The sequence below is a fragment of the Phascolarctos cinereus genome, unplaced genomic scaffold (genome assembly GCF_003287225.1).
Source record: "Phascolarctos cinereus isolate Bilbo 61053 unplaced genomic scaffold, phaCin_HiC Scaffold_3;HRSCAF=262, whole genome shotgun sequence".
NCBI classification, from domain to species: Eukaryota; Metazoa; Chordata; class Mammalia; order Diprotodontia; family Phascolarctidae; genus Phascolarctos; species Phascolarctos cinereus.
The window spans coordinates 219,219,309-219,232,304 of NW_027555736.1; the positions used below are offsets into that span (position 1 = coordinate 219,219,309).

Below are 12,996 nucleotides of genomic sequence, written 5' to 3' on the forward strand. Positions count from 1 at the left end.
ATGTTTCATGAGAATCTTTCTTGAGGGGAAGATACTATATAAAACTGGTGATCAAAGCTAGTGGTCTGTGAGATTCAGGTTTCAAAACAATTTTAAATGGTTTTCCATAATGCTTGGAATTACAAAAGTAAGTTGAGAGAGACTATACCTTTGATTTCACTGATATAGGAAACTTCTAGAGAAGGAAGCTCCCTCTTACCAATGCAGGTCAGCACCTTCTCTGTAACTTACAGTTTTAGAGAGTTTCCTAGCCCATCTCAAGATTAAGTGACTTGCTTATGATCACATAGCCAGTATAGGTCAGATGTTATATATGATGTGTTGTGTACATTAAATGAATTTAACAGAATATCCAAAGAATATCCTCAGTCTTAACTTCGAGAGTTTCTTTAAAAATATATTGTATTGTGGCAGAAATTACTGATAGACTTTTTTTCTGGAGAAGCTTATCTCCCCTTCCATTTATTTTTTTTTCTCTTTCCTCAGTTATTTAAAAATGTATGTGAAAGAGGCCGTTGGTCTGAGAGGCTTATGTCTGCCTACAACAGTTATAAAGATGGTGACTCCAATGCTGCTGTGGTCCAGTATCTCCTGTTGGCAGAACAAGGCTATGAAGTGGCCCAAAGCAACGCAGCCTTCATTCTGGATCAGAGTAAGGGTTTAGAACATAGCAGTTCACACATAGTTAAAAAGTTTGAAGTCACAAAGAAGCTATTTCTCTTAGGAAATCTTCATTGTTGTTTTCTCTGTCTTTTACATTTTTAGGAATTAGTAGTAACTGGAGCTGTTAAGAGTACTAAGTTCTCACTTCCATCTGATCCGTCTTTAGGTGTGGTGTTCAGTTAGTGAGAATTAAACAAATGGGGACTCTTGATACGGAGTCAAACCTAGTAACTAATTGTTTCAGCTTTAGTATTGTATCTATTTAAAAGCAATTTCTGTGGCCTTTGTATGTCAGCATTGAACTAGACTCCCTAACCAGATAGTGTAACCAGTCTAATCTCATTTGTCATTTAAGCAAATGGTAACATTTTCTCTTACTGACTTACTGTCTTATTGTCTTATTGACAACTAGAGCCAAGGTCACCAGTCAGTAGATCTAGTTCTACTAGTAGATATTGAAGATGCTATTAAGTATCCAAGCTAGTTGTTCTTGACACTCTCTAGCTCTCTTTACTCCCATTGTCCTCCCTCCAACCCCCGCTGTCATGGAACCTTTGCTACAGGCCGCTATCTGGGTCCTGGGAAAGCTCAGACCTTTGGGAAAGTAAAAAAGTAGCTCTTCTTTTAAAGATGGGAAACGCGTGTGTGAATCCAGAGCATCACTATGACATTACATATAGGACAGAAAGTTGATAGAGGATATGACTTCATTAACTCCAGCAAATCTAATAACCGCAGTATTTGTATTTACCACGTACTTCGTATTTGTACTAACTGTGTACCTAACAAAAGTACAAGTTAAAATATTTTGAAAATAAGCAGAATCCTTTCATCACTAGGCCTGGAGAAGGGTTTAAATGCTGATCTGTCTTATATCCTAGTTCTATAAGTGCTTTGTACCTGGACCAAATATATTTTGATCATTTTCATTAGAATGAGGGTTTTTTCCCTAAGGCATTATTGGGAGTTATCTCTACCATCTCAGTGGTCAAAGCATCACCTTAACCATACTTGTTGAATGTAGAATATCTATATCCAAACAGATACCATCCACAGAAGGATGACGTTGCTGTGAAGCTAAGCATATAATTAAGACTTAGTAGTCAATATTTTAAATCCTCTCTCCTAGAAGAATAAATTCCTTGAGGTCAGGGACCTTTTTGTTGCATTTTTTTCCTGTTGCCTCAGTCCCTGGTACGTTGTAGACGCTTACTAGGTGCTTGTTGAATTGAATTGAATAGTCGTAGTCTAAAAATGGGATTTTGGTTATGAAGTCACTTTGACCAGAGCCTTTTTTAAAGATGTAATATTTTCTTGACAATTCAGACGGACTTGAAACTAGACATCAAGTGATTAAGCATTTTAATTGCTCAAGTAGCAGAGTAATGTAAATAGAAAAATTTAGGTAGGAAATCTTTTGGATGTTTTTAATACTAAGTAAATTTATTAAAACAAAATAAAATAGAGGTTTAATGTAGTGATGACAAAAACAGGCTCTACATATAGTGACTCTGCTTGATAGCTTTTCCTGAACCCAGCATTCATGCCAATTCAACATATATTCATTAAGTACCACATTTGTGCAAAACGCTATGATGGTGTGGGGATGCTGCAGTTCGATAATATTAGCAATTTGGAATGAAGTGTTTTAGCCCCGTATAGGAGAAACATTTTTGAAATAGATTACTGCTAAAAACACCTCCCATCCAGCATTGTCACTTAAGCAAGGCAGAAATTGTACCTTGGTATGTAGTGTCTTACTGGTATCTCACTGTTTCCTCTAGAAGAAGCCAGCATTGTAGGTGAGAATGAAACATATCCCAGAGCTTTGCTGCATTGGAACAGGGCAGCCTCCCAAGGTGAGTTGTCATTCCAATAGTGAATTTCACCAGAGTATCCTGCTATATTTGCTGTATCCTATGTAAAGTTTAAATCATGCCATTTTTTTGCCTTGATACTAAAGTAGGAATGATATTGCCTGTTGTTAAACTCTTATCAATCTGTCCTGAATTTTATCAATCTCCCACATCAGCAGTCATCTGTTGGACACTTCAGACTAGATATCCCTGAGACATCTCAAATTCAACATATTTAAAAATAGAACTTAATTGTCTTTCCAAACATTCCTATTTCTAGCAAAGGCATCATCATTTTTCCTAGATTTAAATTTTCTCCTAGATTTATAACTTTGTCACTGTCCTTGACTCCTCATTCTCCCTCACCCCACATATCCATTTAATTGCCAAATCTTGTCACTTCTGTACCTCTATAACATACCATCTTAACACAGCCCTAATTATCTCTCACCATTATTACAATTGCCTCCTAACTGGTCTTCTGACTGACTGACTCCTAAACTTCAGAGTCTTGCCAAATTGTCCTTCTTACTGTTCCTTTTACACTGCACTCCCCATCTCCATACCTTTCCACCAGCCATCCCAAAGGTGTGGAATGCAGTCACGTCTCACCCCTGCCTCACAGAATCCCTCACTTTTCTCATGATGCAGCTCCTGATCCCCTCAACTATTAGTGCTCTCCCTCCCAAACCACCTTTTATTTAACTATTTTGTATTTATTTACATCTGTTCTCTTAATGTTCATTCTGTGTACCTTCACATATAGTACTCATCTCCCAAGTTCCTTGAAAGGAGGGCATCCCCAGTGGCTCGTACCGTACCGGGCACAAAGTAGGCTCTTAATAAATGCTTACCAATGGATTGACCTTTTGAGGCCCAGCTCAAATGCCATCTCTTCCACAAAGCCTTCACAATTTTTTCCAGTCTGTAATTATTTCCCCCTCCCTTCCCACCCCTCCTTAGAATCTTTTCATCTCTAGAACTTCCATGCTGAGGCCCTGCTGTCCTAATTAATGACTGTTCCCCCTTGTCTCGGTACTTTAGACGAGTCCCAGTCAGGCTTACTTCATTCACTCCCAACTCCACAGCCATCTTATTGACAGCTACCTTGTCTCTACACATAACCCTCTTCCTATCCACCTTTTAGTTCTAAAACCATGATCAGACCAATTCTGCCATTTTTCTGGAAGGAGTGTGTCATTCTAGTTCCCATGGCACTACTCCCAATTCTTGTAACTTTCTGGACCTTCTGTTCCCCTGCATCCCCCCATTAGAAAGTAAGCTTCTTGAGAGCAAGGGCTATCTTACTTTTTCATTTGTATCCTCAGAACTTAGCATAGTGTTTGGCATACAGTAAGTGCTTAATTAAACAAAAATTCATTCATTTATTATATACTTACATCTATCATTATGAGCTCCAGGAAGGCATAAAGTGTCTTAATTTTTCTTCCTCCACAATTACATGGTTTCTCCTACATAAGTCATGCTTGATAAATGTTGAAGTTGCTGTGTAACAAATTGAACTTTAACACAGCATCGTAATGTAATGGAGAGAGCCTTGGATTTGGAGTCAGAAAGACCTGGGTTCAATTCTCAGTTTCACTGCTGAGTAACTGTACTACTATGAGCATGTCATTTATTTTCTCAGGTGTTTGTCTCCTCACCTTCACAGTAGGAAATGTACCTCCTACCTCAGGCTAGTTTTGGGAAAGACTTTGTAACCCTTAAAGCACTGTGTAAATGTGAGCTGCTATTATTTTCCTTTATTAAAATGGAAATGTGGGTCCCATGATCACTACTATTAAAATCTAGTAGTTGGGAATTAGCAATTACCCTAAAATATACCTTTTAGCAGCACTTAAAAAGTTGCCTAAAACTTACATAACTCTTCTACAGGGCTAAGGTTTTACCATATAGCACATGATTACTTTTTTAAATTCCTTAAGAAGAGAATATGAATGAAAGATAAAGTAGAATTAGGCCATCATCTCATGTAATTTTGGCCTCTCTCCAGCCTGCTCGCCCTTCCCTAACCCACACCTAGTTCTGTGGATTGGTTTTCTCTTTCCACCAAGCCTCAGCCCAAGCCACCCTATGGTGCTTTAAAACTTGCGACAGTGGTTGAGCCAGTGCAGAAAAGTATCAGGGAAGGAAAAGAGCTCGTCTCCAGCGATTTACAGGGGTTGTTCTTGCAATTGTTTAGCCTCCTATCTTAGCCTTTTGGGGAATAAAGGAGTAACACTTTTAATTAATATTTTTACCAAATTTGCAGTTTGTCTGAAAATTTGCTGGTAAAATCTGCATACTGAAAATAGAAATTTAATTCAGTAAAAATTTATTAAGTACCCAACTGTATGCTAGGTGGTGGGTGTAGAAAGAGGAAATAAGGCAGTCTCTGCCTTTAAGGAGCTTACATTACAATGGATTAAAATTATAATCTGTTTTGTGGAAATGCTTAATATTAACAGAGAAAGAAACAACTAGCATAGACCATTTTTAAATGAATGTTTTAAATTAATGCTTTTGTGTGGTTTCCTCTTAGGCTACACTGTTGCTAGAATTAAGCTTGGAGACTACCATTTCTATGGCTTCGGCACTGATGTTGATTATGAGACAGCATTTATTCATTATCGACTAGCATCTGAGCAGCAGCACAGTGCACAAGCTATGTTTAACCTGGGGTACATGCATGAAAAAGGACTTGGCATTAAACAGGTGAGCACAGCTAAAGCCCAATTTTTGCCTGTTAAATGTATCTGTAACTTTTGGTGATATCTTGAATTTATTTTATCTGCAACAGTGATTCCTAAACACTGCTTCATTGCACATTTTTGCAAGTCTCCAAAAAAATTCTTACACCATAAATCCTTACTTTTTAAAACCTACATACTTAAAGATAACAGGTAAGAGTTTTACTAACTCTTTGACAGCTTGATGAAATAGAAATTAATGCAGTAGATCCTCTGTGGAAGAGCTACCAAATATGATAGAGTTTGACTTAAAAAAAAATTTTTTTAATAAATATTTTTATAAGTAGATATTTACACATACAGAGAGAGAGAGAGAGAGAGAGAGAAAGAGAGAGAGAGAGAGAGAGAGAGAGAGAGAGAGAGAGAGAGACAGAGAAAGACAGAGAGAGAGGGAGAGAAAGAAACTAGGTAGTTTCTCAATGGATAGAGTGCTGAGCCTGAAGTCAGGAAGACCTGAGTTTAAATCTGGCTGCAGACACTTACTAGCTTTATGACTTTGGGCAAGTCACTTAACCTCTCTTTGCCTTAATCCACTGGAGAAGGAAATGGCTAATCACTCCAGCATCTTTGCCAAGAAAACCCCAAGGACAGTATTGGTGTGCTACAGGATTTAAAATCAAAGATTCTGGGTTCATAGGATTAGCGACTTAGAGCTGGAAGGGAACTTAAAACCCACTGAATGCTCCCGTCTTGTATTATGAATGAGAAAACTGAGTCACAAAGAAGTTAAGTGACTTGCCATGGGTCACATAGCTAGTAGGTGTCAGAGGCTAGCTATGAGCCCAGATCTTCCTGGGTGTAAATCCATCGTTACCTCTGCTACTTCACTTCAGATCCCAGCCATGCTACTTAGTATCGGTTTTCACCTATGGCAAGGCGTTTTGCCTCTCTGGGCTTCGGTTTTGTCATCTGTAAAAGGGCATGTTGGGCTAGATGATCCCTTCCAGCTCTAAGCCTGTGATCCTATGATCCTGTGATTTTTGTTCAAAAAGTAGCTAAAAGATTTTATTAGGATCATGTGTGAATAGATAAGGAGCTAATCAAATATCTAGAGCAAGCATTGATATATACAGGGGTGTATATATTTATGTATGTACTCTGAAGCAAGTGTGTGCATGTATGTGTTGGAAAAAAATCAAAGTTTACCCTAACTTTCAATACAAAGGTAATTAAAAAATGAAGAGTTAACTGTTTTGATTTTTTAAATTTATGTAAATGAGAACTATGGGGATATTTATGGGGGTTGTTAAAGCAAATAAGTAAACATGTCAGACGCATGGAAATTTGGTCAATTCTTTTAAGTTTTCAGTTAACATTTTCTTGTGAAATTAGAAGCATCTACCTTGGCTATGCAGTAACTACAAATTAAACGGGTTCAATTTATTTTTATCTTCTGAAATCAGTATTAAATATATCGTGTGCTGCGTTGTAGGATATTCATCTCGCCAAGCGCTTCTATGACATGGCTGCTGAAGCAAGCCCAGACGCTCAAGTTCCAGTGTTCCTGGCCCTCTGCAAGCTTGCGGTTGTTTACTCTTTGCAGTACATACGTGATGCCAGCGTAAGTGATTTTTTTTTCTTTTGTCTAAGCTAGAGACCTTCCAAATACCATAGCTTTGTATGACCTTTCTTTTTCAAGTGTTACCTCCAAATACTCTTTTTCAAAAAATTCTCTATCCCAGTTCCAAAAATAGTTCCTCTTCAGTTCTCTGATCACATGTAAGAATAAGTAGAGGTAAAGTTTGTAACTTCCACACTTAAAAGTATCATAGACTTCATAGGTAGTTCTCTGTCTAATAGATACCTGTAAGAATAGGGACTAGACCTCCTATGATTTCACTGATTTAGGGAATTTCTGAAGAGGAGATTTCCTCTATCAATTCCAGTTGGCATCTTCTCTGCAACTGATCATCTTAATGAGTTGCTTAGAGCAATGGTTCTATGGGTCACATAGTTTGTTTCAGAGGCAGGACTTGAACCCTGGTCTTCCTGGCTTCAAGTCTAATTCTCCATCCACTATTACGTGCTGTCACTTTGTCTTCTTTAGTATAAGTGGAGATGTTATTTTTAAAGGGATTTATTTTGCTAAACCCTAAAGAAAGATTTCACCGAAGACAGTTCTCTAAACTGAAATCCTCTGTTAGTTCCCCCAGAGAAACAGTGTAACTGCCCAATTTTCATTACCAAAAGAGAGCTGACATACAGAGGGGAATAAATATATCATTACCAAGAGGTAGCAAAGTACTCCCTAAAGCCAAACATTTTAATAAAATAATGTGGTATTGATTTCCAGTTTATCGACATCATCTAACCATTTTAAATACTTTCCTTTCTAACATTCTACGAATGTAACATGATATTGTATTTTCATTAAGATACGGGAAATCTTCTCCTACTTTGATATGGACCAACTTTTGGGACCAGAGTGGGACATTTATCTCATGATTATCATCGCGTTACTATTGGGAACAGTCATAGCTTACAGGCAGAGACAACAGCAAGCAATCCGGAGGCCTCCAGGGCCACGGCCGGCTCCACCCCCTCAACAGGAGCCTCGACGAGAACAGCAGCCCCCTCAATAACAGCTTCCCTGTGGAGCCTTAGCCATCGTCAACCATGAAGGAACGGGATCTGTTTGTTGAGAACACTTGCATCGTGATTAGGACTTTGGATCAGTGGTCACCTCCCAAAAGAGGCACAAAGGAGCATTTAATTCTTAAAGCTGCTTAGAATCTGAGGCCTTTATTTTCAGGGATAAGTAACTCTTACCTACACTGAGTTGAATGTTTGTTTCAGTGCCATATGAAATAATAATTTTCATTGGCTTTCATTTAGTTTTTCCTGGAAACATATGTGAGATACTCAAAGTAATGTCTACTGTATCCAGCTGTCTTTCTTAAGTTCTGTTGGTCATTCTCTTAGTATGCAAAAGTCCTTATATCAACTATATTAAGGTCTTATGCACTAACACTAGAAACTGATCAATGTACGAAAGGAAAACCCAATTGCAAGTTCAACTTCTAACATGTTTGAAAGTCTGAAAACAGAACTTGCTTTTTAAGTAAAAAGAAATTACGTCATCAAAGTGTTCCAGAACTGTGATAAATGAGATAAATTATTTTACTGATCCATATTGCAAGTGTACATATCTACATATTTACATTATTTTAAAAGGAAGGGTAAGAGCTTCCTTATTCCTGATGTTAGTCACACTTTATGAGCATCTCATTAATTACTCTGGGTCCTGCATAATTTCTCTCCTCCAAAGATCAATGAAACATTAACATTAAAAAGAAAAGGAAATCTGTAAACATAGTGAACCATCTCCTTGCTCTACTACATGACGTTACCCATCATCCACTCAAGTATAATTTGTTTATTTTGGGTACACAGAACTGTGGTACGGAAACCAGAGGATGGATTAAATGTGAGAAATCAGAATACAATGTCAGACACTCTGCATGGTGTACAAAAGTTGGAGCATTTGCTTCAAGAATTTATTTCTACTTGCATTTCATTTTGCACAAGCACAGAAAGATAGTTGGATCAACATCTTGAATCATTAAATGTGAAAGATCTTTGCCAGGAAACAGTGTATGGTGAATACCATTACAATATTAAATTCAAATGGACAAGAGAACTAAAGTTTGGCTAACCTCAGCAGTTGAAGAAAACCAAAGCCTTTTAAATTTTTAAAGGTAGATTCTCTCCTCTGCTGGTTTGTCAGCTGCATTGAAAGATGAATCATTTGCTTAGCTATCTTATTTTTACTGTCTTCCCACGGGGAGCATTGGGACACTTGATATTATCCCCTGTTTCAATCTGGTTTTCTTAGGATGAGAGAATGCATGTGAATTAAAACTTCACTAAATTTTTGTTATTAGAAGCTGTGAGCACTTCCATAGTTTAGCTTACTAAGCAGGCTTTTTCCTTCCCCTGCAGACTTCAGCCTACTTAAACTAACTTTGACACTCTTTTCCCATAATCCAATATCTGTGGTAATATATAAAGAGTTAATTGCTTCCATTGTGGCATGGCTTTAGTTTCTGGGGCTGACATTTTGTTTAGAAATAGATTTTATCAGTCTCCAGTGAACATAAAGACTTTCAGGTGAAGTTTTTTTTATACTTCTCGTCTGTTACCAACTTGATCAGCAAGCTTTCCTTCCAGGTCACTTGCTTCTAAATTAAAGATGGGAAATTTAGGGAATTTTTCCCCTCAAAAGTTAAAATTGTTGTTTGGTGAAGTTCAGATTTTAAATGCTAACCAAATTTATGCACACTCTTAAATTTGTCAGTTTGAGCGTTAGTGGTGTGTGCGTCTTCATTCTCCCTGCTCCTTTCTTCCCTGTACACCCCCTAAAGGTAGCTGCAGTGTAATGCAAGGTGAGACCAGGTTGTGACCTCACTTCAGTCGAGTGAAACAGTATTGAATTTATTTAAAAACCCAAACTTTAAGATTAATATAAATTCTAGTAACTCGCCTTTTTAAAAAACATAATCTCTCTTAAATTTCAAATTTGTTTCCCCATAGAATTTTTGCTTCATTTCCTCTCTAGTAGTTCTGTAAAAATCAATTCTGTTATGCAGAATATTCACTTACATAAAGGCCGGATGGACAAATCACAGCCTTATTCACCATTTAATAAATTATTTTATATCAATTCCCCAATTGCCGTTTCCCAGATCCTTGATTAAAATAAAAAATATCCCATGTCCCTTTCTCTGTGTCTCTTCATTTCCTAATTTCCTCTGGTGTCAGTACCTGCAGGTCTATATAATTCAGTTCATTTGCTGTATTTAAAGAATCTGTGGAAGCAAGTAGACTATGCCCCATTTTTTTCTCTGGGATAAGGAAGTTTGGTTTTAGTTTTTTCCCTAAAACAGTAGTCAACACTAACCTAATCAAATGGCATCCATTTGAATAAAATGACAGTAGCAGAAGCTAGTTAATGTCAGTGACATTAAACTAACTCAGGGATTCAGGAGTTTTAATAATAGAATTTATAGGTAACTGATATAGTATGGCTTCATTTCTCCATGGTAATCCTGTGCTCTCCTGATCCATTTTGTATTGTATCTTCTTCTGAGAAAGAGAATAACAGTAGTACTTTAAGCATATTTACTGTTGTGCATTTAGTTTTTCCAACTGTTTCAGATTCTTGAGTATATCCATCATATCATCCATTTTATTTTACTGTGGTGGTATTGGGTTTTCCTTTTTCTTCCCAATTTTTGTACTAAGTCTTGTTTTTGGTTAACATATAGTGGCAGAGAGAAGAGAGATCAAATGACTTTTACTCACAATTCATTACTTAACATATAAATCAAATTGTGAATCATTAATGTTTTTGAGGATCTGTAACCTTTCTGCATATAAAGGTTAGTATGTGACTTTTTTGTTTTACTGCTAAATTGTTTGATTTCATACCACTGGGAAATTGCTGAAACTTCCACCAGAGACCTAGCGATACTCTGATGCTTTATTTAATTAAAGAACTCTTAATGCCTCTAGGAAGCTAAAAATAATTCATTGTAGATTTTTCTCCTCCCCACTTTTTTTTCTTTATCCCCCTTCCTTCTTGCTTGCGGTCTTTGTTCTACCCAGCAATACTTCAGGAACTTGCATGCTGATACTCTTAAAATGAACACCACAGCAGTTTGTGTGTGTAGCATGTGTAATTACATTCTCAAAAAAAAAACCTCACCTGCATATAGGTTTGGATTTACATTTCAAAACAAAGTACTTAAAGAAAACAGCCCCTTTAGCTGCCAAAAAGAGCACTGTGAGCTATGGATTCCTCCTCCAACATATAACACACACACACACACACACACACACACACACACACACACTCACACACATGCCAGCTGGTATTGTTCATTTTGGAAAATGAGTTTAACGTATATTGCACATTATTATGACTTTAAGGATAGAGCAAATAACAGTAGCAAAAGAAATGGAACTTAAAAGAGTCTGTCTTCATGTGAATTTTTCATCACACTTGACTTTCCAATTAAAATGGAAGTATAAGTTTTCTGAATGCAATATTGTCCAAGGCCCTCGATGGTCTTTAAATATGTAATAATTAATGAAAAGAAGCTCAATAAATTTCTCCTTTGATCTGCAAGAAAGCTAAAAGCAAGGTAAAAAAAAATTTAAATATATTCTAATGTGTCTGTTTCCACTAATACAATTCAGATTTAGTATATTTAAAGGAGAGATTAGGTGTATATAAGGAATCTTATTTGTACCATTATTTTCCTATTTAGACAAACGAATTGACTATGTGTTCTATTTCGTACAAAAATAATTACAAGGTTTGGTATGATCAAGATAACCACTATATATATATATAAAACTATATATAGGGGAGGCAGAAGTTATAAAAGACCATAAAATATTATCAATTGGCATTGTGAAGAAACAACATGGTAAGCTTTTTTGTAAATTTATTTTGTATTTTTTAAAATGCAGTATAAGGTTGGTGAAGTGTAATATAATTGTGTAAACAAAAAAATCCTGTTAATAGAAAGATGTACAGATTCATTTTGTACTATATCTTGAATCTTGTGAAATAAAGATTCCACCTCTGGTTAGCCTATATGCTCTAATGTACCTTAGTCTTAATAACTTTTATTTAAATTTCCTGGTTTTTTTTGTTTACATCTTATGAAGAAACATTAGAATCTCAGAAGATCCTGGAAAAAAAAAACATATTCAAATTCCAGGCAATGACTCTTTTATTCACTTCTGGCTCCTGACCCTCACTACCCACAAAAAACTTCAAAATCCTGAATCCAATAAGTTGTCCTACGGGCCTGGATCAGCCAAGAGGACAGCATGCATATGTATATACATAGTAACATACATGTATATGTGTGTATTCACATGTCTAGATCAGGACTTCTTAAACTTTTTCCACTCATGACTTCTTCAGCACTTCTTAAACTGTGGGTCGAGACCCCACATGGGATCATGCTAGATTACATCCCAGTTTATTGCAAGTACAACACTCAATAGTAAGGTAGAATGGCATAGGTAGAAGAGGAAGAGAGGGACAGTCATCTTTAAGCCTCATTTCCAGTATACTTGTTGCTACGGGGGAAGGTATAGCTGTGGGCAGCAGTGGCAGCTTCTCACAGAGGCAGCTCACATAATCCAGGTGTGATGATAAGTCGCCATGGTCCCCTTGCCAACTGCAGACAGGACCCAAAATAGGAGCCTCAATTCCAGCGGGCATTGCTTGATGGGTGACCCTAAATTCTCATGCAACACAAATTTATTTGTTATACCATCCTTACTTGAATTTTGCTAAAGTACGATCCATTTCAGTTTTGATAATTGGTTATTACCCAGTGAAGTACTATAGGATCATAGCATTAGAGATGGAAGGAAACTCCAAGGTCATCTAGTCCAATGGCTTCATTTATTGATGAAGAAACCGGTGCCGAGAGGTTAAGAAACTTGCCCAAAGTCACCCAGTGTCGCAGTGAGCAATAGAAGCAGGATTTGAACCCAGGTCCTCTGATTCTAAATCCAGCCCTCTAATGACTTCTCACCTGGAGTATTGCAATAGTTGCATAATTAGTTTCCCTGCCCCAAGTCTCTTCCTATTCCACAAACCTTAGGAAGTGATCTATTGTTCTGAAAGTGCTAGTCTGACCATGTTGCTTCCCTAAACAAACTCCACTATTTCCTTAGTTCCTCTAGGATAAATCAAATTC

General features: G+C 37.0%; 1 protein-coding gene across 2 annotated transcripts in view; it reads left to right on the forward strand.

The window, feature by feature from the left end:
- SEL1L (SEL1L adaptor subunit of SYVN1 ubiquitin ligase) overlaps positions 1–11,873 on the forward strand; it is a 70,154-nt gene extending 58,281 nt beyond the window's left edge. Inside the window, exons 17-21 of one of the 2 annotated variants that reach the window (XM_020978971.2) lie at positions 487–652; positions 2,451–2,522; positions 5,062–5,234; positions 6,702–6,830; positions 7,645–11,873. In XM_020978971.2, coding sequence (XP_020834630.1) covers positions 487–652; positions 2,451–2,522; positions 5,062–5,234; positions 6,702–6,830; positions 7,645–7,851 — 747 coding nt within the window. In that variant the 3' untranslated portion in view covers positions 7,852–11,873. Of the gene's footprint in view, positions 1–486; positions 653–2,447; positions 2,523–5,061; positions 5,235–6,701; positions 6,831–7,644 lie in introns of both variants that reach the window. The other variant, XM_020978970.2, reaches the window with a different exon arrangement.
- Positions 11,874–12,996: the final 1,123 nt, after the last annotated feature.